The sequence below is a fragment of the Vicia villosa genome, linkage group LG1, assembly GCF_029867415.1.
Source record: "Vicia villosa cultivar HV-30 ecotype Madison, WI linkage group LG1, Vvil1.0, whole genome shotgun sequence".
NCBI classification, from domain to species: Eukaryota; Viridiplantae; Streptophyta; class Magnoliopsida; order Fabales; family Fabaceae; genus Vicia; species Vicia villosa.
Window position 1 is genome coordinate 161,186,012 of NC_081180.1, and position 22,061 is coordinate 161,208,072.

Consider the following 22,061-nt stretch of genomic DNA (forward strand, 5'->3'; position numbering starts at 1 on the left):
TGTGAAAACTTTGAGCATGTGAAGTGTGCCTAATATCATGGGAGTGGCCATACTTGAACTGATCATACAATGGCTTGTATGTGAATTTCATTTCATCAACAGGTTCAAGTTTGTATGGCGTTTCACCCTCAAAACCAATGCCAACTCTTTTGTTTCCAGACACAGCATATATCATAGAAGCTAGCTGACTTCTGCCAATACTTCTAGATAAGAACTTCCTGAAACTTAAGTCATATTCTTTCAGAATATGGTTTAGACTAGGAGTGGATTTTTCTGAATCAGAAGGAGATCCAACATTATTGGATAATTTTAAAAGTTTTTCTTTTAATTCAGAATTCTCCAACTCAAGCTTCTTTGTTTCAAATTCAAATAGCTTTTTCAGCTTTTTGTATTTGAGACTAATCTGAGACTTGAGTTCCAGAAGTTCAGTTAGACCGGAAACTAACTCATCTCTAGTAAGTTCAGAAAATACCTCTTCAGAATCTGATTCTGATGTAGATTCTGATTCGTCATCTTCTGTCGCCATCAGCGCACAGTTGGCCTGCTCGTCTTCAGAGTCTGAATCATCTTCTGACTCATCCCAGGTTCCCATAAGACCTTTCTTCTTATGAAACTTCTTCTTGGGATTTTCCTTATGAAGATTTGGACATTCATTCTTGAAGTGTCCAGGCTCATTGCATTCATAGCACATGACCTTCTTCTTGTCAAATCTTCTGTCATCAGAAGATTCTCCACGTTCAAATTTCTTTGAACTTCTGAAGCCTCTGAACTTCCTTTGCTTGGTCTTCCAGAGTTGATTTAGCCTTCTGGAGATCAGGGACAGTTCATCTTCTTCTTCAGATTCTGATTCTTCAGGATCTTCTTCTCTAGCCTGAAAAGCGTTAGTGCATTTCTTGATATTGGATTTTAATGCAATAGACTTACCTTTCTTTTGAGGCTCATTTGCGTCCAGCTCTATTTCATGACTTCTCAAGGCACTGATAAGCTCTTCCAGAGAAACTTCATTCAGATTCTTTGCAATCTTGAATGCAGTCACCATAGGACCCCATCTTCTGGGTAAGCTTCTGATGATCTTCTTTACGTGATCAGCCTTGGTGTATCCCTTGTCAAGAACTCTCAATCCAGCAGTAAGAGTTTGAAATCTTGAAAACATCTTTTCAATGTCTTCATCATCCTCCATCTTGAAGGCTTCATACTTCTGGATTAAAGCTAGAGCTTTAGTCTCCTTGACTTGAGCATTTCCTTCATGAGTCATTTTCAAGGACTCATATATGTCATAGGCCGTTTCCCTGTTAGATATCTCCTCATACTCAGCATGAGAGATAGCATTCAGCAAAACAGTTCTGCATTTATGATGATTCCTGAAAAGCTTTTTCTGATCATCATTCATTTCTTGCCTTGTCAGCTTTACGCCTCTGGCATTTACTGGATGTTTGTAACCATCCATCAGAAGATCCCATAGATCACCATCTAGACCAAGAAAGTAACTTTCCAGTTTATCTTTCCAGTATTCAAAGTTTTCACCATCAAATACCGGCGGTCTAGTATAACCATTGTTACCGTTGTATTGCTCAGCAGAGCCAGATGTAGATGCAGGTGTAGACTTTTCACTTTCATCAACCATCTTTTACTGAAGCGTTTTTCTCTTCCTGAATCTTTTCTAAACACGGTTAAGTGCTTGCACCTTAGAACCGGCGCTCTGATGCCAATTGAAGGATAGAAAAACACTTAGAAAGGGGGGGGGTTTGAATAAGTGTAGCTTTAAAAACTTGACAAATAAAAATAAATTGCACAGTTATTTTTATCCTGGTTCGTTGTTAACTAAACTACTCCAGTCCACCCCCGCAGAGATGATTTACCTCAACTGAGGATTTAATCCACTAATCGCACGGATTACAATGGTTCTCCACTTAGTCAGCAACTAAGTCTTTCAGAGTCTTCTGATCACACACTGATCACTCCAGGAACAACTGCTTAGATACCCTCTAAGACTTTTCTAGAGTATACTGATCCACACGATCACTCTAGTTACAACCTGCTTAGATAACTTCTAAGACTTCCTAGAGTATTCTGATCCACACGATCACTCTAGTTCCTTACAACTTAATGTAATCAATTCTAAGAGTTTACAATTGCTTCTTAAAAGCGATAATCACAAACTGTGATATTTCTCTTAACGTTTAAGCTTAATCTCACTAATATATTACAAAAGCAATGTAGTGAGCTTTGATGAAGATGAAGATTCTGAGCTTTGAATTTGAACAGAGTTTCAGCAAGTTAATATGAGTTGTTTTGGTGCAGAATCGTTAACCTTGCTTCTCATCAGAACTTCATATTTATAGGCGTTGGAGAAGATGACCGTTGAGTGCATTTAATGCTTTGCGTGTTCCGTACAGCATCGCATTTAATGTTATATGCTTTTGTCAACTACCTCGAGCCTTGTTCACGCTGTGTCTACTGACGTAGCCTTTAGTAGCTTTTAACGTTCCTTTTGTCAGTCAGCGTAGCTTGCCACTTGTACTTTCTTCTGATCTGATGTTTGTGAATACAACGTTTGAATATCATCAGAGTCAAACAGCTTGGTGCATAGCATCTTCTGATCTTCTGACCTTGAAGTGCTTCTGAGCGTGATACCATCAGAACTTCAGTGCTTCTGCTCTCTTGTTCTTCTGATGCTTCCATAGACCCATGTTCTGATTCTGCTTCGACCATCTTCTGATGTCTTGCCAGACCATGTTCTGATGTTGCATGCTGAACCCTTTGAGACAAAGCTTCTGAGCGCTGAATTATGCATACTCTTTATATATTTCCTGAAAAGGAAATTGCATTGGATTAGAGTACCATATTATCTTAAGCAAAATTCATATTATTGTTATCATCAAAACTAAGATAATTGATCAGAACAAATCTTGTTCTAACATGTATGTCCATATATAGTTACTAACTCTCACGTGGAGAGTATTTAAATAGCAGACAATATTTCGAAAAACAGTTTTCCAACACAAATTGAAACTAACAAAGAGTGCATGGATCTCTGTATGATAATTTAAGACAATACATCCGAATCTTATTTTTCTTGGAGTATATAAAGGTTTTTTTTTTCTTCTTATTTTTAATGGGGAGTAGATAAAAGATTGTTCATCCACATTGAACGCTACTGTATCATGGTAACCGTTCTGCCATCGAATCTTGCAAAGAAGTTGGGTAGAAGAAAGAGACAAGTATGTCAAACCTTAAAGAGACGTCTGATTGAATTCATTATTGCAATTGCCGCGGTAATAGTGTTGATGTGATAGTCTCCGCAATTGTATTGAACTGTAATTGTAATTGCAGTGTGATTGAAATTATGTGTTCTTTTATATTAGAAACTGCATCCAACAACTTCACTACGGTTTCTTTAAATATTTTTGTCAAAATTTAAAATTTAAAAATCCAAAACTCAATTTACTTATGAAAAAACCTTAATGTTAATTGTTTTTAATTGTGTATTTCAATTTTTTTCTCAATTAAAATTTATGTTGCAACGTCGTAATGCGCATCGCAACATAATAATCACAATTGGATCATCCACAATTTTAACTCTATCCGCGATCAAAACTTCAATTTAAAACCATATTCTAGTTGATTGAGAGAGCAATAAAACCAACATCAAACACTTTGTCAATCAATCGTCGAGTGTTATCTAGACCAAAGTGATTTAATTTTCCTAAAACCACATGCAACCCACCACTTGCCCACAAATCACCAACACGAGGACGAAAGAACAGATGATGATGCTAAATGTATTCTTCTTCGTTCTCACTGAACTAACAAGTATGGGAGAAACTACACCCTCTATAAGGATGGGTTGCTTTCGTAGAAAGCGAGTATGATTCTATTTGCTGATAAATATATTTTGATGATGGTAAAGGAAATAAAATAAAAATCATAAACATCATCAAATAAAGAAGAAAACTTGACTCAAATAAAAAATTGAAAAGTTTATGATAATTAGCTCAAAAGAATCAAAAGTTAAAGAACATCACCAAGAAATAGTTTTGTTTCGTAGTGGAACCAGAAATGGAGTAAGGATCAAAGATCACAATAGATTTGAGCTTCCGATTATGTGGAGACGGGTTGACTTGAAATGTTAGCAATTCAATGCTCAAGCCAATATGTGTGGGAGAAGAGTGAATTGAAATTGAATACTTAAAACTGGTTTGTTTTCTATATGTAATGAAGGGGAAATAACAACCAACTATTTGTTAGGCATGAATCGCGGAGAGCCATTAAATGTATCTGGAATTTTGATCCTCTGTACTTATCTGTAGGATAGCTCTCGTGTGCTAAGATTCTGGAAGGGTTGGAGCTTCTTTGGAGCGGTCATTCGGAGATCAATATGGTCGACCCAAAATAGTATCCCCAAAGCCCTTGTTTCTGCGTGACAAAGTAAGGGTTTATTATATTAGCCTTGGTTGCCGACTGCTCTTTCATCTACCCTTGTTATCTTCATTATGACCCATGAAAACTAGAACACTTGAATGTTGCATGTGAGTGATTTGAAGTGTTGATAGAATATATTTTCCTTTGCATGCTAGCTTATGATTCTTGAAGTCACCTCTATTTTTCCAAGTTGATGTCACCTCTTACCCTTTTATGTTTCTCTTTCCCGTGTCTGAAAAAAATAGGGTTAAGTATGTTTTTGGTCCCTATAAATATCTCAATTTTCATTTTTAGTCCCTATTAAAATAATGACATATTTTGGTCCTTATAAAATTTTTATGTAAGCAGTTTTAGTCCCTGCTACTTTTAAAATTTTTGAAAACTATTTAATTACCCTTAAACTTTTAAATTTTTGAATAATTTTTTACATACGTGTTTAGAATACTATAAAATATTTTTTTACCAAATTATAGAATTTTTAAAAATGAGAAGAATTAAATATGAATTTTTTAAATTTCAAAAGATAATGATAAAAGTAATGTAAATCTTGATTTAGAAATCAATTTTGAGTTTTTTTTTTATGAATTTTTTATAACGTTCTAAACATGTCTGTAAAATAATCGTTTAAAATTACACATTGGTTTAACAGTAGGGACTAAAACTACGTGCATAATAATTTTGTGAGGACCAAAACATATCATTTTTTTAATAGGGACCAAAAATAAAATTTGATAATTTTATAGGGACCAAAAACATATTTAACTCGAAAAAATATTATACATCATGAGTCAAAAATCATAGAAGAATGCTCAATCTTCTTGGGTGGACTAAGCATATTCTTCAATTGTTTATGTCTTTTTCAAAGAGGGTAATTTTGATGGAGCTTTTCTTGATATTGGTTCATCTTCGGATTGGGGTGTCTTGACCCATAATTAAAATGATAAAATATGCAAAGAGTACGGTGATTGCGCCATTCATTTTTATGAATGTACCTTCTCGGTCCTTTCAATGCTTTTGAGATAGAAGTTCTTAAACATTTGACGGTGGCTCTATCACAACTTCATCCAGTGGGTCGGACGTATGTGAAAGTCTTTCGATAATAATGCAAATAATTGAAAGGATAGCCTCCTTTGACCCTTTTCTTTCATAACTTTAGAGTCCAATGTAGCACTGAAACTCAGATGAGCGGTCGAGGCTTAATTTCTCTCATGCCACCCCCATTCATGGCTTTGGGGATTTTTCTAAGAACTTGAGGAATTTGGGTCGCTCTTCCCGTCGAACGTAACTAGAGGGGGAAACTTGAAGTTAGTTGGAACTAGAGCATCCCGAATTTCAGCAAAGAGAGGTTTAAGGTCTTCAACCTCTATTCCCTTTTGGAATAAGTCATCTTGTCGTTATTATTGTGGGGTGATTTGGATAGTTGTTTGCAGACGTTGGTTATGACGACATAGTTCGTTCACAGCGTCCAACACTCTACTAAGGCATCATAATCACCAAAACTAAAAGCAATGTGTGTGACCACCATTGTGAAACAATGACTAGGTAAACAAGACTCTTGTAAAAGTGGAGCTCAAAAAGATTTTATTGGACCTTATGGTGAATGTCAATTATACTTACTATGAGTACAATAGAATAGACCCTTCTTGTGATATACCAAGCCAGTCATGTCTATGTGTGATTTGTTATATACCCTGCTTGAATACAATAATATAGATTTGATCATTAATACTATGTAGACCTAAGCTACAATATTCGTGAGAGTTTACAATCCACAAACACAAAAGTTTCAAGGACAAAATTGTTGAGAAGAAACACGACGATTCAAATTCTAACTTTGTACAAAAGATGGAACATGTTCTCCCATCTCTTTGTTCATTTGTTTTTTTTTTTTGTTTTTTTTTATAATATCTATTTTTCTCATTTTAAAATCAGTTTGAACAGTAGTATAATAATATTTGGTAAATTATTTTCACAGAACGAATCATAATAAGACAGAATATATTAAGAATGAGATTAAGGATAGTTGAGAAAGAAAAAGACAATTCAAAAATTCAAGAGCATCATGTGACACTTATATACAATTATAATAAATGTTAAAGAATCAAAGATGTACAAGCAGAATCATCTCTCCTTTGCATGCAAAATTCAAATTTTAAATTTAACACTATGGTTTCATATAGATACAATAAATGCTGCTAAAATTATGTGTCTGTATCACACAAAACACTCTCCCTCTGTAACTGCAGGCATATGACTCACAGAAGGAAACAAACCGCCCGAGACCACGGTTTTCTATATCAAGTACTGTAAAATAATTTAAGGTAAAATGACTAGTAATTTAAGATTTATATATTAGAGGTAATTCGAATTTGAAATATTTCAAATAATTGTTTTAAAGTAAAATTTATTAATCGTGATTTAGTAAGAATCAATTTCTTATCAACTAAGTCAATCAATAATTAATTAGAGATTTGTTTAAATCTATACGGATTCATATAAAAAGTACAAATCGATGAAAAAATTGAAACACAAAAAAATTTAAATAATTTTAAATGAATTTGGATTTTCTTTTGTAAAATTAATCATATTAAATTAATTCTTCAAAATTGATTAAAATTAAATCACATGTATAAATACATACTTTTTTTTAGTAGTATATATTACGTTAATTTAAATATTAATTATTAATTTAATTTATATATTTTTAATAATTAATTAATTTAATAAAATTAATTTAATTTTAAGTTTCAAAATATTATATTTATTTTAAAACTATTGTTTTATTTTAAAAAATCATTATTTGTAATTAAATGCCGATAAATGAATCTAAATTAAATTACAAAATGGAATTAAGTTTTTAACAAGTTATTCAAAATTAAACTGAATGGTAAATAATTATATCTTTGAATCAGATGAATTGCCGAATCACTAATACTTATATATGTTAATTTTTCATTATACTAATTGTTTACTTCATGAAACCAAAACATTTTAAAACCAATATATAATAAACCATTCGGTGGTTTAAAAGACATAAATAGTAAACAGTATATTTGTCACATGGTTAAGGAATTCATCCAAAAAATAAATAAAGTAATCTCTTGACATAAACATATAATTTAAGCATGTTTTGCTATATATATTATTTATTTTTCATCGGTGAACAGTCACACTCATAAAAAAAGGTCATATAGTTGAAAAACTTAAAAATGGCATGCTCTCTTCTCTTTTGACCTTTATAAATCATAGAAATTATTTATCAATCAAAAGTCATACAAACTTATATAAATATAATAAAATGAATTCAAATTTGCATTAAAAAAATATATGTAATGTGAAATTCCTTTGTATTACCCTCCAAAAATACTGAAATTAAATTTTAAAAAAATTACTGTTAATAAGTCCAAAGAAACAAAGGAACCGTACTTGGAGGTGGATACTTAATTATTTATAGATAAGAGACAATGACCTGAAACTTACCACCAAAATTCCATTCTCACCCCCTTATGTTTATTTTTGAATTAACACATTCAACAACAAATAAACCATAACCATCACACTTCCCATTATATTTTATTCTTATTTATTCAAAACTAACTTCTTCAAACTCTTTTCATTCTGATCTGATTCTGAATTTCAGAAAAATGGGTACTTTCTGTGATAAAACTGAAACTTCAGACCACAAATGCAGGTGTGTTTCTTTCTCTCTCTTTCTCTTTCTCTCTCATTGAACTATTGTGAAAAATTGAATCACATTAATGTTCAATTATTGATTTTTTTAGTAGCAAGAAAATGGAGGTAGATGAAGGTTTGAATTTGAACACTGTTGCATGTCTAAGAGGGAGGTTATTAGCAGAGAGACATGCTTCAAGAGTAGCTAAAGAACAAGCAGAAGCAATGGGCAAAAAGGTAAAAATTTACTTTTCTTTGACATTGCTTAGATCATCACCATATAGGAAAGAAGAAAATGACACTGGTTTTTTTTTTTTTGGATTTTTTTTTCTAATTAAAAATGAAAATCACGTTTTTTTTTTCTTTTTTTTTTTTGTTTTACAGTTGGTTGAGTTGGAGAAATTGGTTAAAGAAGAGATTAAATTAAGAGATAAATCTGAGAGAAAGCTGAAATTGTTAAGGAAAAAGCTTGAATCTTCTAGCAAATCCTCTAAAGCAAGCCAATTAGGGTGTTCTGAGTCTTCAAAAAAAAGTAAAAATTCTTGTGGTTCATCAACAATTAGTTCAAATTCGAAGAATTCAGAAGCAAATGAAACTCGAAATTGTGCGAAAGATTCGGCTTTGACAGAAAGTTTGGTGGCAAATCACAATGGTTCAAGGTCAGAGAATGGTTCATCCAGTACAAAAGATTGTGAATCTCAGATTACTGATAATAGTTCAAGTAGTAATTATTCAGAACATGGTTATTCTTTGAAGATTCTGAGCCTGGATTCAAATCAAAGTTTTGAGTATGAGAGTTTGAAGAATGATGAAATTTCTGAGGCTAAGGATTTGAAGAATGATGAAATCAGGTATTGTTAGATTTGATTTGAACATGTGATGTGAATGTTTGTTTTGTATATTAGATGAGAAAGTTTTAAATAACGGTCACAGTCTTGTAAAGACTTTTGTGATTTTGGTCGGTAATTGTGCTGTGATACTGATTGCAGTCGTCACAATGTGAATTAACCATAATTTCATTTTCATCATAAAAACGGTGAATAATGGTATTAGTATTGTTACTTTCCATTATAGTTTTGTAGTTGCAACTTTTTAAAACCTTCATGTGATGGTGAATTGTTTTTGTCTTTTAATTGTATTTTTTGTGCTTGTTACCAAGTTTGGAATATTGGGGATTGTGTTTCAGGCTTTCTAGTTTAAGCACAAAGTCATCAGTGACAGGGAATGAGAGTGATCATGCAGATTCCTTTGATAATTCTTTGGCATTAGTTCCTGTGACTGAGAATATGACAGCAACATCTCAAGCTTCTACTAATAACAAAAAAGTCAATGAAAGTGTGTTTGAAGCTCTGGATGCATTAAGGGTTGCCAAAGAAAAACTTCAAAGTTCATTGGGAACAAGGCAAATAGTTCAAGTTGGCCTAAATTGACCTCTTGCTATAAGAGATCCTAATAAATGCGTATTTGAATTGACGCTGAGTTTGATGAAATCACGATGACACTTTGATTTTGTTGAAGCCTCGAACCAATAGCAAAACATGATTCTGTCAAACTCATTGTAAATTCAAATATGTTTCAAGGCAATGTATTATTATAGGAAATGAGATTATTCAGTATAGGTGTAAAACAACAATAACCTTGAGTAATGGTAACGGTAGAAGATTGGTAAAGTTCTTGTGAATTGTGGTTTTTCACTTATCACATAAAACATGTGACATTGAAATGTGTTGTCAGATTAAGGATTAAAATCTTGTGTCTATGTCCTTTGTGCTGTTGTTTTTTCATTCACTTTTGGTGACTTTTATGTGGTTCATCACTTGATTCATGTGACTAACATCAACATTGTTGATTTTGGATATACTAAATCTTCTAATCTTTCTACACATAATATTAACCGGTTTTTGTATATTGTGTCGCATTTGGAAGGGATCACCATCACGCGCGCATTAGATGTAAGGATGTGTTACATATAAAAGCTTCATAGTCATTCTCTTCAAAACCGTCTAAAAACCAACTCGCAAACACAGTAAATTAAGAATTTAAGTTAGAACAACTAATATTTCATAATGCTAGTACAATGAAAAGAAATGGTAAAGAAGTTAACTTGAATTTTTTGGGTCAAATTTTATTTACCTACAATAGTACTATACAAACACAATTCAAGTAAGGTTAGCAAAAGTAGTAGAGCATCACATGTGATTTTGTTTTTTTTCTTTCCTGAATTATATACAAATAAAATCTAAATTTTGTGCATTGCAATTGCTATTTTTCGGTTTGAATTATCAATGTTTACCAACTACTACAAATATGGAAAATTCCTTTGGTCCCGGGTGTCCCGCTCATGGATTTCACTAAATGTCTTTGTCATTGTTAAATATGTAGAAGTATGGTGATTTTTTGTTGATGTTTTTACCCTTTACAAGTTCTATTTGATTAAGTTTTGACCCACATTATTATTTTGACAAAAGATGTCTCTAGACAACTCAAACAAAAATCTTAGCATAAATCGATCTTCTACCATGACAAAGACATTTGGACATCATATCCTCATTCAAAAATCTTAAAAACCTTATGTATATGGTTCCTCTCACGTATATATTTCTCTTATGGATTTTCAATTTCATTCAATCCATAAAATTCTTGTGAACATGCTAGCCATGCACGTGAATGAAGGTAACAGCCATTGTTAACTCAGCTGTGTGCATGAATGCATGTGAGAAGAAAGAAGAAGAAGTTAGAAAGAAAAGTAGTATTCAATCTCAGTTTGTTACATCAGTTACATGGTGTTTATATAGCTAGCATTATGTGGAGAAACTAACTAACTACCTTGGTTATGTAACTAACTTATTGAGTAACTAACTTGTGTGCATCTTCTTCTATACTATTACATGTATTATCATTCACAGCCCCCCCTCAAGCTGGAATGAATGTCAATCAATCCAAGCTTTGAGGACAAATGTGAGAAAGGACCAGGATGTAAGGACTTAGTGAAAATATCCGCGACTTGTTCTTGAGTGGTGACTGGCATAAGATGAACTATACCATTCAAAACTCTTTCACGAACCACATGACAATCAATTTCTATGTGCTTGGTCCTTTCGTGAAACACAGGGTTAGCAGCAATGTGCATTGCTGATTTGCTGTCACAATATAAGATGATGGGTAAGTCAATGGAAAGTTGGAAATCATGAAGAAGAGACAGCAGCCAAACACCCTCACAAGAAACATGAGCTAAGGCCCGATACTCAGCTTCAGAGTAAGATCTGGAAATCAAAGCTTGCTTCTTACTTTTCCAGCTGATTAAAGAGTCACCAAGAAAGAAGCATGAACCAGAAGTAGATCTTCGAGTGTCAGGGCAAGCACCCCAGTCTGATAAGAAAATCCAGTAAGTTTAAGTGAAGAGGTGGATTTGAAAAGAAGACCTTGACCAAGATTATTTTTGAGATATTTCTATACATGAATGCCAGCCAGCATATGTTTGTCTGTAGGAGCATCAAGGAATTGAGAGAGTTTGCTTACAGCATAAGCAATCTCAGGTCGAGTATGAGTGATGTAGAGTAAACGACCAATAAGTCTCCTATATGTTGTAGGTTCAGAAAGAGGATTGCCAAAGGATTTATGTAACTACAAGTGAGGTTTTATGGGAGTGAGACAAGGTTTGGCCCCAAGGAGTCCTGCATCATTGATCAAGTCAAGGGCATACTTTCTTTAACAAATGGAAATGCCATGACTGCTTCGAGCCACTTCAAATCCAAGAAAATATTTTAAAGCACCCAGGTCCTTAATGCTAAACTTGGCATCCAGAAGGGCTTTGATGTGTTGAATTTGATGAAGATCAGTGCCACCAAGTACAAGGTCATCCACATAAACCAGGATGATTGTAGAGCCATGAGTAGTGTGCTTAGTGAATAGAGAGTAATCTGACTTGGATTGCAAGAAACCAAAGTTTATAAGAGTATCAGACAACTTGGTATTCCATTGTCTACTAGCTTGTTTCAATCCATACAGAGACCTTTGTAATTTGTATACAAGGTTTGGGTGAGGCAAATTCAGACCTGGAGGAGGCTTCGTATAAACTTTTTCATGGAGATCACCATGAAGAAATGCTGTATTAACATCTAACTGAAACAAGGGCCAGTTATGAATGGCTGCAATAGCCAAAAGAACTCTGATAGTATTCATCTTAACTACTAGACTGAAAGTATCAGTGTAGTCCAAGCCTTCAGTTTGAGTAAATCCTTTGGCAACCAATCGTGCCTTATACCTTTCCATTGTACCATTAGCATGCAATTTCACCTTGAACACCCATTTGCATCCAATAGCTCTCTTTTGAGGAGGTAATGTCACAAGATCCCAAGTGTTGGTTTTAATCAAAGCATCTAACTCAGCTCTAATAGCCTTTTTCCAATTATCATCATAAATGGCCTGCTCATATGTGTTAGGTTCATGGATGGATGAAAGATGAAAAATGAAATGCTTATGATCAGAAGATAAGAAATCATAGGTGAGGACAGAGGATAAGGGATACTTACAGACTGAAGATGAAGTGGCATCAACTGAATTGGGGAATGTGTTTGTCATGAGATTACAATGATAATCTTTGAGATAAGAGGGAGGTTTTATGTGTCTAGAGGATTGTCTGGCTGGTCCAGAGGGATTAGAATGAGCAGGTGGTAAAGCTGAGCTATTGTCAAGAATAGGGCTAGTATTTGGTAAGGTAGGAGGATCAGGTATAAGACTTGAACTGGTGTGAGAAGTACTAGGAGAATTGGACTCAGACATGGATTCAGGTAAAATGGTAGTTTGAGATGTGTTAGGAAGATTGGGCTCAGTCATGAATAGATGATCAAAAGAATCATCAAAGGATTGGGTGGAATGAGAAGAGTTTGGCTGTGTGTTCATAGTAAAGGATTGGTTATGGCTATAGGGAAAATAATATAGGGAAATAATTTTCAAAGAATGTAACATCTCTAGAGATGAATAATGCATTGCAGTGCAATTCAAAAAGTATATGACCCTTGACACCTGGTTTGTATCCTAGGTAAATACATTTTCTGGATCTTGAGTCCAATTTCTTCCTATTGGATTGCAGTGTGCTAGCATAACACAAAGAGCCAAAGACCTTGATATGTGACATGTCAGGTAATGTGTTATGAAGAACCTGATGAGGTGATTTGTGTTTAAGGGAAAGTGTAGGGACTATTTATGATATGAACAGAATAACCAACAACATGAGCCCAAAAAATTGAAGGTAACTTGGCTTGGAAGAGGAGGGCTCTAGTGGTGCCAAGGATGTGTTGATGTTTCCTCTCAACAATGCCATTTTGTTGAGGGGTGGTGTTAGTTACCAATTTGTGTAAATATCTTAGGTAATTTTTGATAACTTTCAAGTCTTTTTGTGGATAATAGTAGTATTTTATTATCATTTGGTATATATTTATTCTTATATTTATATTATTGTTGAATAGTTCTTATCTTTGCAATCTATGTTGGATTTTGAAGTTTTTATAGATAATTGGAAGCTTGGACCATGGAAAAAGGACTTTGAAGATGTTCCAAGACCAAAGATTGCTGAAAAGAGGTAGCGCGCTAAGCGAGGTTGAGCCCGCTAAGCGCGGTTTTGAAGAAAAGATGGAAGTTCTGGCAGAGAGTTCCGCGCTAAGCGAGGTCTGGAGCCCGCTTAGCGCGGTTGGGCGGTTTAAGCAATTTTTGATGGCGCGCTTAGCGGGCTACACCGCGCTAAGCGCGGTCTGCGAAACTTTGTTTATTTGATTAGGGGCCAGATCACTTTGAAGATATAGAGAGATATTTTGAGAGAGAACCAAGAGCACAAAACACTGTAGCAAACTAAGAGTTGAAGATTCGAAGCCTTGATCGTCGATTAATCGCCTTTGATGCTTGTTGATCTTCATCCTTTACTTCTTGACCAAGCTACCATTCTCATGGATAGCTAAATCTCTTTTGTATCAAGATAAGATGTAATCTTCCTAGCTTTTTGTATGTATTTCTTGTGAATATATTGTGTATGAACATGTGATGATCAATATAAATGGTTTAGTTTGTTTATTAAAGCTTTTCTATGGTATAAATGTTTGAGACATCAATGTTTGTATCTAGACCTAACTCTATCATTTATCAAACTATAAGTTGCAGACATGGATTTAGCGTTTGATGTTTACTTAGTATCGGTTTTAAAACGTTATTTGTATTGTTTAAACGGTGGAGAAATCGTCGGTTAAACAATACGGTAAATCTAACTATATCGTTGCGGACACGGACGATATAGGCGTCGATACGTAATTATATTGATCGTTACTGAGTTCAAATACGTATATTTATAAGGAAACATACAAATTTAGGTCGATGAAATCGAATCTTGATAAATTTTCTTTAACTTAGAACTTTCATTATTTTACTCTTTGCTACTAAAAGTGTGAATGATCTTTTGCAAACCCAAACTTAAAGTAACATTAACTCAAGACAAAATAGGCTATAGAACGGCGGTAATATTGCAATAATCCCTGTGGATACGATATAAACGAAAAGTACACCACAATACTCTTTCAACAAAATGGCGCCGTTGCCGGGGATTATTGTTTAGATATTGCAAGCATTGCAATAGTTTGTTTTGAATTGAGTCTTATAATTAATATCTTGTTTCTAAATTTATTTTCCTTGTGTTTGTTAATTTGCTTGGTTAGTTTTTCAGATTACAGTTTATGCGAGGACGTATACCTGCAGATCAACTCCTTTTTGATCCTGAGATTGAGAGGACTGCGCGTAGAGAGAATAGCAAAACTCGTAGGAGGAGACAACTAGCTAGGGAAAGAAGACAACAACAAGAAGCATCTTCTTCTTCAACTCCGGTTGAAAACTTGGTTGAGGAAGAAATGGCTGCGGATCCTCCACCTCGAGGGCCTTGTGTTAATAGCCCTCGACTCAATGCACAATTTGCTCGTGATCAGGCCAATGGAAGAAACTCCGAAATGAAGATGGGGTTACTTCAATTGTTATACCAAAATCCGTTCACAGGGGCAGATCACGAGGATCCATTTACTCATCTGACAAAGTTCTATGAGATCGCCGGAACCATTGGTGCTCCGGAAGCCGAAGAAGAACAGGTGTTCAGGAGACTCTTTCCTCATTCCTTAATTGGAAAAGCTAAGGAATGGTACCTTGATCAACCAAATAATGTCATGACAAATTGGAACGAGTTAGAAGAGAAGTTCTTGGATCGGTTCTTTCCTCACAATAGGTTCATGGAAGCGAAAACTTCTATTGCGGTGTTCTCTCAAGGTTCGAATGAATCTCTCAATGAAGCATGGGAGAGGTTCAAGTCCATGGTTAGAAAATGTAAAGGTCATGGGTTTGATGAATTGTCTCAAATCCATATCTTTAGGAATGGACTCCAACCTCAACCAAAAACTCTTTTAGATGCTACCGCGAGTGGTTCGTTGATGTCAAAAACAGCTGGTGAAGCAATTGCTATCATTGATAGGATGGCTTTGAATGACCATCAAGGGCAACACAACCGTAGTGCATCGCAAAGAAAACCAGGAGTTCTTGAATTGAATACTAGTGATGCAATACTTGCTCAAAACAAGTTATTGACACAACAAGTAGAATTGCTCATTCAACAAATGTCAAAACTTCCTCAACAAATCAAAGAGATACATGGGATCCCTTCTAAAAATCAACAGGTGATGTGTTGTGAATTGTGTAGGGGTGACCATCAAACTGGTTTTTGTCCTCCACCGGGTGAAGAGGTGAATTATGTGTCTAATCCTAATCAAGGATATGGTGGGAGACAACAACAACAACCTTACAACAATAACCAAGGTTACCAACAAAGAGGTAATCAAGGTTATCAACAAGGATGGAGGCCGGATGCGGGTCCATCGAATCGTCAAAATCCCTATCAAGGTGGTTACAATCAACAACCTCAACAAACAAAGCTTTCAATCGAGGACACTCTTAGCCAATTCATGCAATTGCAAATTGCAAGCCAAAAGAGTACGGATGCCGCAATAAAGAACCTTGAAACTCAAGTCGGGCAATTGTCAAAGCAACTTGCCGATCAAAACAAAGGTCCTTTTCCGGCTACTACACAAGAAAATCCTCGTGAGCATTGTAAGTCAATTCTAACTCGTAGCGGTAGAAATATTGATATGGGTGTAGGAGAGATAGTTGAGGAGGAAATTGTTGAGAGTGAAAAAGATAGGGTGATCGAAGTAGAAAAAAATGTTGAGGGTGATTTAGTTGAAAATGAGGAAGAAAAAGAATTAGTGGAAAAAGAAAATCTTGAGAAAGTAGTAGAAAAAGAGAGAAAAAATTGAGTGTGAGTGAGAAGGGAAAGAAGAAGGATGATTCTATTCAAGTGAAGAAATTACCTTACCCTCCCGGTCCGTCAAAGAAAGAAGATGCAAAGCACTATGCTCGGTTCTTGGACATCTTTAGCAAGTTACAAATCAATGTTCCTTTTTCCGAGGCATTAGAGCAAATGCCGATGTATGCAAGATTCATCAAAGACATCATCACTAAGAAGAGAAGATTCTTGGATCCGGAGGTAGTAACGGTGAGCTCTTGTTGTAATGCGTTAATTCAACGCACTACTCCGATAAAATCAAATGATCCTGGGCGGGTAACCTTACCGGTGTCTATTGGAAATGTTCACATAGGCAAAGGTTTGGTAGATACCGGTTCTAGCATTAATTTGATCCCATTGTCTATGGTGAGAAGATTAGGAATCAACGATTTGAAGCCGACAAGAATGACGTTATCATTAGCGGATAAATCCACGGCTCATCCTCATGGAGTTGCGGAAGACTTGCTTGTCAAGGTTGACAAATTTTGGTATCCTGTTGATTTTATTGTCATAAACATGGAAGAAGATCCTGAGATTCCATTGATCTTAGGAAGGCCTTTTATGAAGACGGCCCGAATGATGATAGATATTGATGATGGCTTAATGAAATTAAGGTACCAAGATGAAGAATTATGTCTTGATCTCTTTGAAGCCATCAAGCATCCGAGTGATGATGATGATTGTTTTAGAATCGATGCTACCGAAAGGGCTATTATGAAAGTGGAGAATCAAATGCACTTGTCGAATCCTCTTGAGAAGACTTTAATGGAAGCTCTTGATGTTCTCACCAAAGATCAAGAGAAAGAAATTGAAGATTGCTTGAGAAATTTAGAGGCTTGTGATGAGATGAATCCATTTGAAACTCAAATTGAAGAGTTGAAGGATGAACCTAAAGTTGAAGAGCAAAAGGTGGAGTTGAATGTGTTACCGTCTCACTTGAAATACGTGTTTCTCGGTGACAATTCTACTAAGCCGGTTATCATTAATAACGGTTTGTCTAGCAAGGAAGAGCATCGATTGAAGGAAGTGTTGACAAAGAATCAAGAAGCAATAGGATGGGTTTTATCCGACTTGAAGGGTATTAGTCCGGCCTATTGTATGCATAAGATTATGTTAGAAGATGATTTTCGGCCCGTGGCACAACCTCAAAGGCGATTGAATCCAACCATGAAAGAAGTTGTTAGAAAAGAGGTTGTGAAGTTATTAGAGGCGGGGATGATTTATCCCATCTCCGATAGCGAATGGGTGAGCCCGGTGCATGTGGTTCCTAAGAAGGGTGGATTGACGGTTGTGAGAAATGAGAAGAACGAGTTGATTCCTTCGAGAGCGGTGACCGGGTGGTGTATGTGTATTGATTATAGGAGGTTGAACCAAGCAACAAGAAAAGATCATTTTCCATTACCTTTTATGGATCAAATGTTAGAGAGGTTAGCCGGAAGAAATTTCTATTGTTTCTTGGATGGTTATTCGGGATACAATCAAATATCAGTGAATCCGGCGGACCACGAGAAAACTGCCTTTACATGTCCTTTTGGCGTTTTTGCATACCGAAGAATGCCATTTGGACTATGTAATGCTCCCGCAACATTTCAAAGGTGCATGCAGGCTATCTTCTCAGATTTGATCGAGAAAAGCATCGAGGTGTTCATGGATGATTTTTCTGTGTACGGGTCGTCATTTGACTTGTGCTTAAAAAACCTTGATGTGGTGATGGAAAGATGTATTGAAACAAATTTGGTTCTCAACTGGGAGAAGTGCACTTTCATGGTAACGGATGGGATTGTTCTTGGCCACAAGGTATCTTCAAAGGGGCTTGAGGTCGATCCGGCAAAAATTGAAGTTATTGAAAAGCTTCCCCCTCCGGTGAATGTGAAAGGCATAAGGAGCTTTTTGGGACATGCTGGGTTCTATAGAAGATTCATCAAGGATTTCTCCAAGGTCGCAAAGCCTTTGAGTAATTTGCTCAACAAAGGTATGAAATTTAATTTTGATGAATCATGTCTAAAAGCTTTCCTAGAACTCAAAGCAAATTTGACCACCACACCCATAATTGTCGCTCCTAATTGGTCGCTTGAGTTTGAACTCATGTGCGATGCGAGTGACTATGCGGTTGGTGCGGTCTTAGGCCAAAGGAAGAACAAACAATTCCATGCTATACATTATGCGAGCAAAGTTTTAAATGAGGCACAGGTTAACTATGCCACTACCGAAAAAGAATTGCTCGCAATTGTATTTGCATTGGAAAAGTTTCGTTCTTACCTCATTGGTTCTAAAGTGGTGTGTTATACTGATCATGCCGCAATCAAATATCTTCTCACCAAGCCTGATTCAAAACAGAGGCTTATTCGGTGGATTCTTTTGCTTCAAGAATTTGATCTTGAAGTGAAAGATAAGAAAGGTACAGAAAATTTGATTGCGGATCATTTGTCTCGGTTAGTGAATACCGAGGTGACAAACAATGAAAAAGAAGTGAGGGAAGAATTCCCCGATGAAAAACTGTACATGATACAAGAAGTTAGACCCTGGTTCGCAGATATGGCTAATCACAAAGCATCTGGCTGGATACCGGAGGATCTAACTTGGAATCAAAGAAAAAAAGTTTTTAAACGATGCCAATTTTTATGTTTGGGATGAGCCTCACTTGTTTAAGTTGAGCAGTGACAATCTTTTGAGAAGATGTGTCGCGGATGAGGAAACTAAAAGCATTTTGTGGCATTGCCACAATTCGCCGTATGGTGGTCATTTTAATGGTTTGCGTACGGCCACAAAAGTCCTTCAATCGGGATTTTGGTGGCCTACTTTGTTCAAAGATGCTTACCACCATGTTGCCTCATGCGACAGTTGTCAACGAACTGGTGGAATAGGGAAAAGAGAGGAAATGCCCCTCCAAAGTATTGCAGAAGTAGAAGTATTTGATTGTTGGGGCATTGATTTTGTTGGACCCTTCCCTTCCTCTATGTCAAATGAATACATCTTGGTAGCTGTGGATTACGTGTCTAAGTGGGTGGAAGCGATTGCTTCACCCAAAGAGGATGGTAAGACCGTGATAAAATTTTTGAAGAAAAATATATTTTCGCGGTTTGGCACGCCAAGAGTGTTAATTAGTGATGGTGGATCTCATTTCTGTAATGCCCCGCTTGAAAAAGTGTTGGAGCAATATGGAGTAAAGCACAAGGTGGCTACTCCATATCATCCACAAACTAATGGGCAAGTTGAGAGGACCAATAGAGAAATTAAGAGAATTCTTGAGAAAACTGTGTCTAGCTCTAGGAAGGATTGGTCAATGAAGCTTGATGAAACCTTGTGGGCATATCGGACCGCTTTCAAAGCACCGATCGGTCTTACACCATTCCAAATGGTGTATGGTAAAAGTTGTCACCTTCCCGTAGAACTAGAGCATAAGGCATATTGGGCCTTGAAGCTTTTGAATTTTGACCACAAGTTGTGTGGAGAGAGAAGAAAAATCCAACTAAATGAGTTGGAAGAGATGAGATTGCATGCCTATAAGTCTAATTCAATTTACAAGGAAAAGACCAAATTCTATCATGATAGTAAGATTCGAATTAAGGACTTTAAGGTAGGGCAATTAGTTTTACTCTTCAATTCCCGGTTAAGACTTTTTCCGGGAAATTTGAAGTCGAAATGCTCCGGACCGTTTTTGGTCAAAGAGGTTAGAGGCCATGGGGCTATTGTGATAGAGGACCAAAAATCAAAGCAAGAATGAGTGGTTAATGGTCAGAGGTTGAAGGTTTATCGAGGAAGCGATTTTAATCGTGAAACTTGTGTTTTATCGTTTGGTGATCCTTGATTGCCTTTGACCGTCGAGCTGACCGACGTTAAACAAAGCGCTTATTGGGAGGCACCCCAATTTGTAAATATTCAGCTTGTTTTATGTGTTTTTTACCGTTTATGTTTTTTGCTTTCTGGTCGAGCCAAAATCAGCCTACCGGTAAAGTTACACTTGCTGGTAGAAGAAAATTTTTTCTGTGTTCTGTCAAGGGCGCTTAGCGCGCTCTAGCCCGCTTAGCGCGCTCTAGCCCGCTTAGCGCGCTCTAGCCCGCTTAGCGCGCTTTTGAAATTTTGGAACCCTTAGTTCCAGAGAGATGCGCGCTTAGCGCGCTTCAGACCCCGCTTAGCGCGGGTGGGTTTTCAGAAGAAAAAAAATTATTTTTGAAGGTTGGGCCTTTGTTTCTGACCCGGCCCAGCGCGTTTTCTGAATGGAAAATAGGGTTTTGAGGTCTTTGTGCCTCATTTTCCCCATTTTTGCTCTCCTAAGCTTGTTTTCTCTCTTTGCTTCTCCATTTTAGTCTTTGCTCTTTCTTCATCTCCTTCAATTTCTCAAGGTAAGCATCTTCTTCTTCTCCATTTTAGTTTTATTCTCCCTATTGTATAGTTTTTATTTTTGATTTTAGGAATATATGATGTGGTTAGGGTTTTGTATATTGAAAACATAGTATAGAACATGTTTCCTTTGCTTTATTTTGTGTTAAAAATCTGATTTTGGGTGTTTTGAAGTATGGAGGAAACCCTGGTTCGCAGGGAATTTTTTCTGCAAATCGCAGAGCCCGCTTAGCGCGGTAGGCGCGCTTAGCGCGGTCTGGGGATTTCAGAAAAATTCCCTCTTCTGCCTGTTTTTGTTTGATGCAGGGGAAGTGATCTTTTGCAGTTGTGAGTTAATTTAGCAGTTTATTTTTGTATGTTGTGTTAACATGTTGGTTTTGTGGTGCCGTTTTCTTAATTATTTCAGATGGGACCAAAATTCTTAGGCTCTAAGAAGCGAAAGTCCGGAACCGAAGGTGGCAGTTCTTCTCAAGCACCTAGGGCTATTCCGTTTAATCAGAACCGATTTAAGAGTCATGTCCAAGAGGAGAGGTATAAGAAGCTGGAGGTTAGGACATGGTGGCCAGAGCGAATTGTGAGGATCAATCCTGAGGGAACCTATGGGTGGTGTCATAACACCATTGAGGAGTATGGTTGGCTTAAACTTTGTGAGCCTGCACCTAAGTTTCATTTGGAGATTGTAAGAGAGTTCTATGCTAATGCCGTGCCAAATGAGGAATTTCCGGTTGAAGGTGTTCCCTATGAGTTCAAAACTTGGGTGCGTGGTAAGGAAATTGACTTTTCTCGTCAGGCAATCCGTGAATTTCTTGGAACTCCATTGCCTTTTGAGGATGGTGAGCTTTGTGGGTATCATGTGCAATTGGCACGGGGAAATTTTGATTGGGAGCATCTGAGGGAGGTTTTGTGTATGAGTGGGCATTCTTATGATCTTAATCCTTCACAGCAGCCCCAGAAGTTCTCTAGAAAAGTGTTGACTACTAATGCTCAGGTTCTTATGTCGGTGGTCCTTCATAATTTAAGGCCTAGGAGTCACACTTCCTCTTTGCCTGCTGAGTCTGCTGCACTGGTTGCTCGTATGATTGAGCATGAGCCGATTGATATTACTCGCATTATTGCGAATGAGCTGAAGAGGGTTGCTTTGAGTGGAACTCGGCATGGTGATCGTGCTCCCTGCAAGCTGATTTTTCCTGGTTTGATCATGAATCTGTGCAAGAAAGCAAGAGTGCAGATTCCTTCTGAGGGTCTTGTGTCTATTGACACT

The 22,061-nt window shown here is 36.4% G+C and overlaps 1 protein-coding gene across 2 annotated transcripts; it reads left to right on the top strand.

Moving 5' to 3' along the window:
• Positions 1-7,911: 7,911 nt before the first annotated feature.
• Positions 7,912-9,903, top strand: LOC131619767 (uncharacterized). Of its 2 annotated transcripts, none has more exons than XM_058890834.1 (4): positions 7,912-8,113; positions 8,205-8,331; positions 8,479-8,945; positions 9,281-9,903. In XM_058890834.1, the coding sequence occupies exons 1-4, from the start codon at positions 8,067-8,069 to the stop codon at positions 9,522-9,524; spliced, it is 885 nt and encodes a 294-aa protein (XP_058746817.1). In that variant the 5' UTR covers positions 7,912-8,066; the 3' UTR covers positions 9,525-9,903. The 2 variants fall into 2 exon arrangements, with proteins under 2 accessions (XP_058746817.1, XP_058746822.1); XM_058890839.1 differs by having other exon boundaries at positions 8,208-8,331.
• Positions 9,904-22,061: the final 12,158 nt, after the last annotated feature.

Excerpts from the sequence above, each read along its gene's own strand:
- LOC131619767 (XM_058890834.1), top strand. The coding sequence starts at position 8,067 with ATGGGTACTTTCTGTGATAAAACTGAAACTTCAGACCACAAATGCAG. Across the intron at positions 8,332-8,478 it reads CAGAAGCAATGGGCAAAAAG|TTGGTTGAGTTGGAGAAATT; the intron begins GTAAAAATTTAC and ends TTTGTTTTACAG. Across the intron at positions 8,946-9,280 it reads TTGAAGAATGATGAAATCAG|GCTTTCTAGTTTAAGCACAA; the intron begins GTATTGTTAGAT and ends ATTGTGTTTCAG.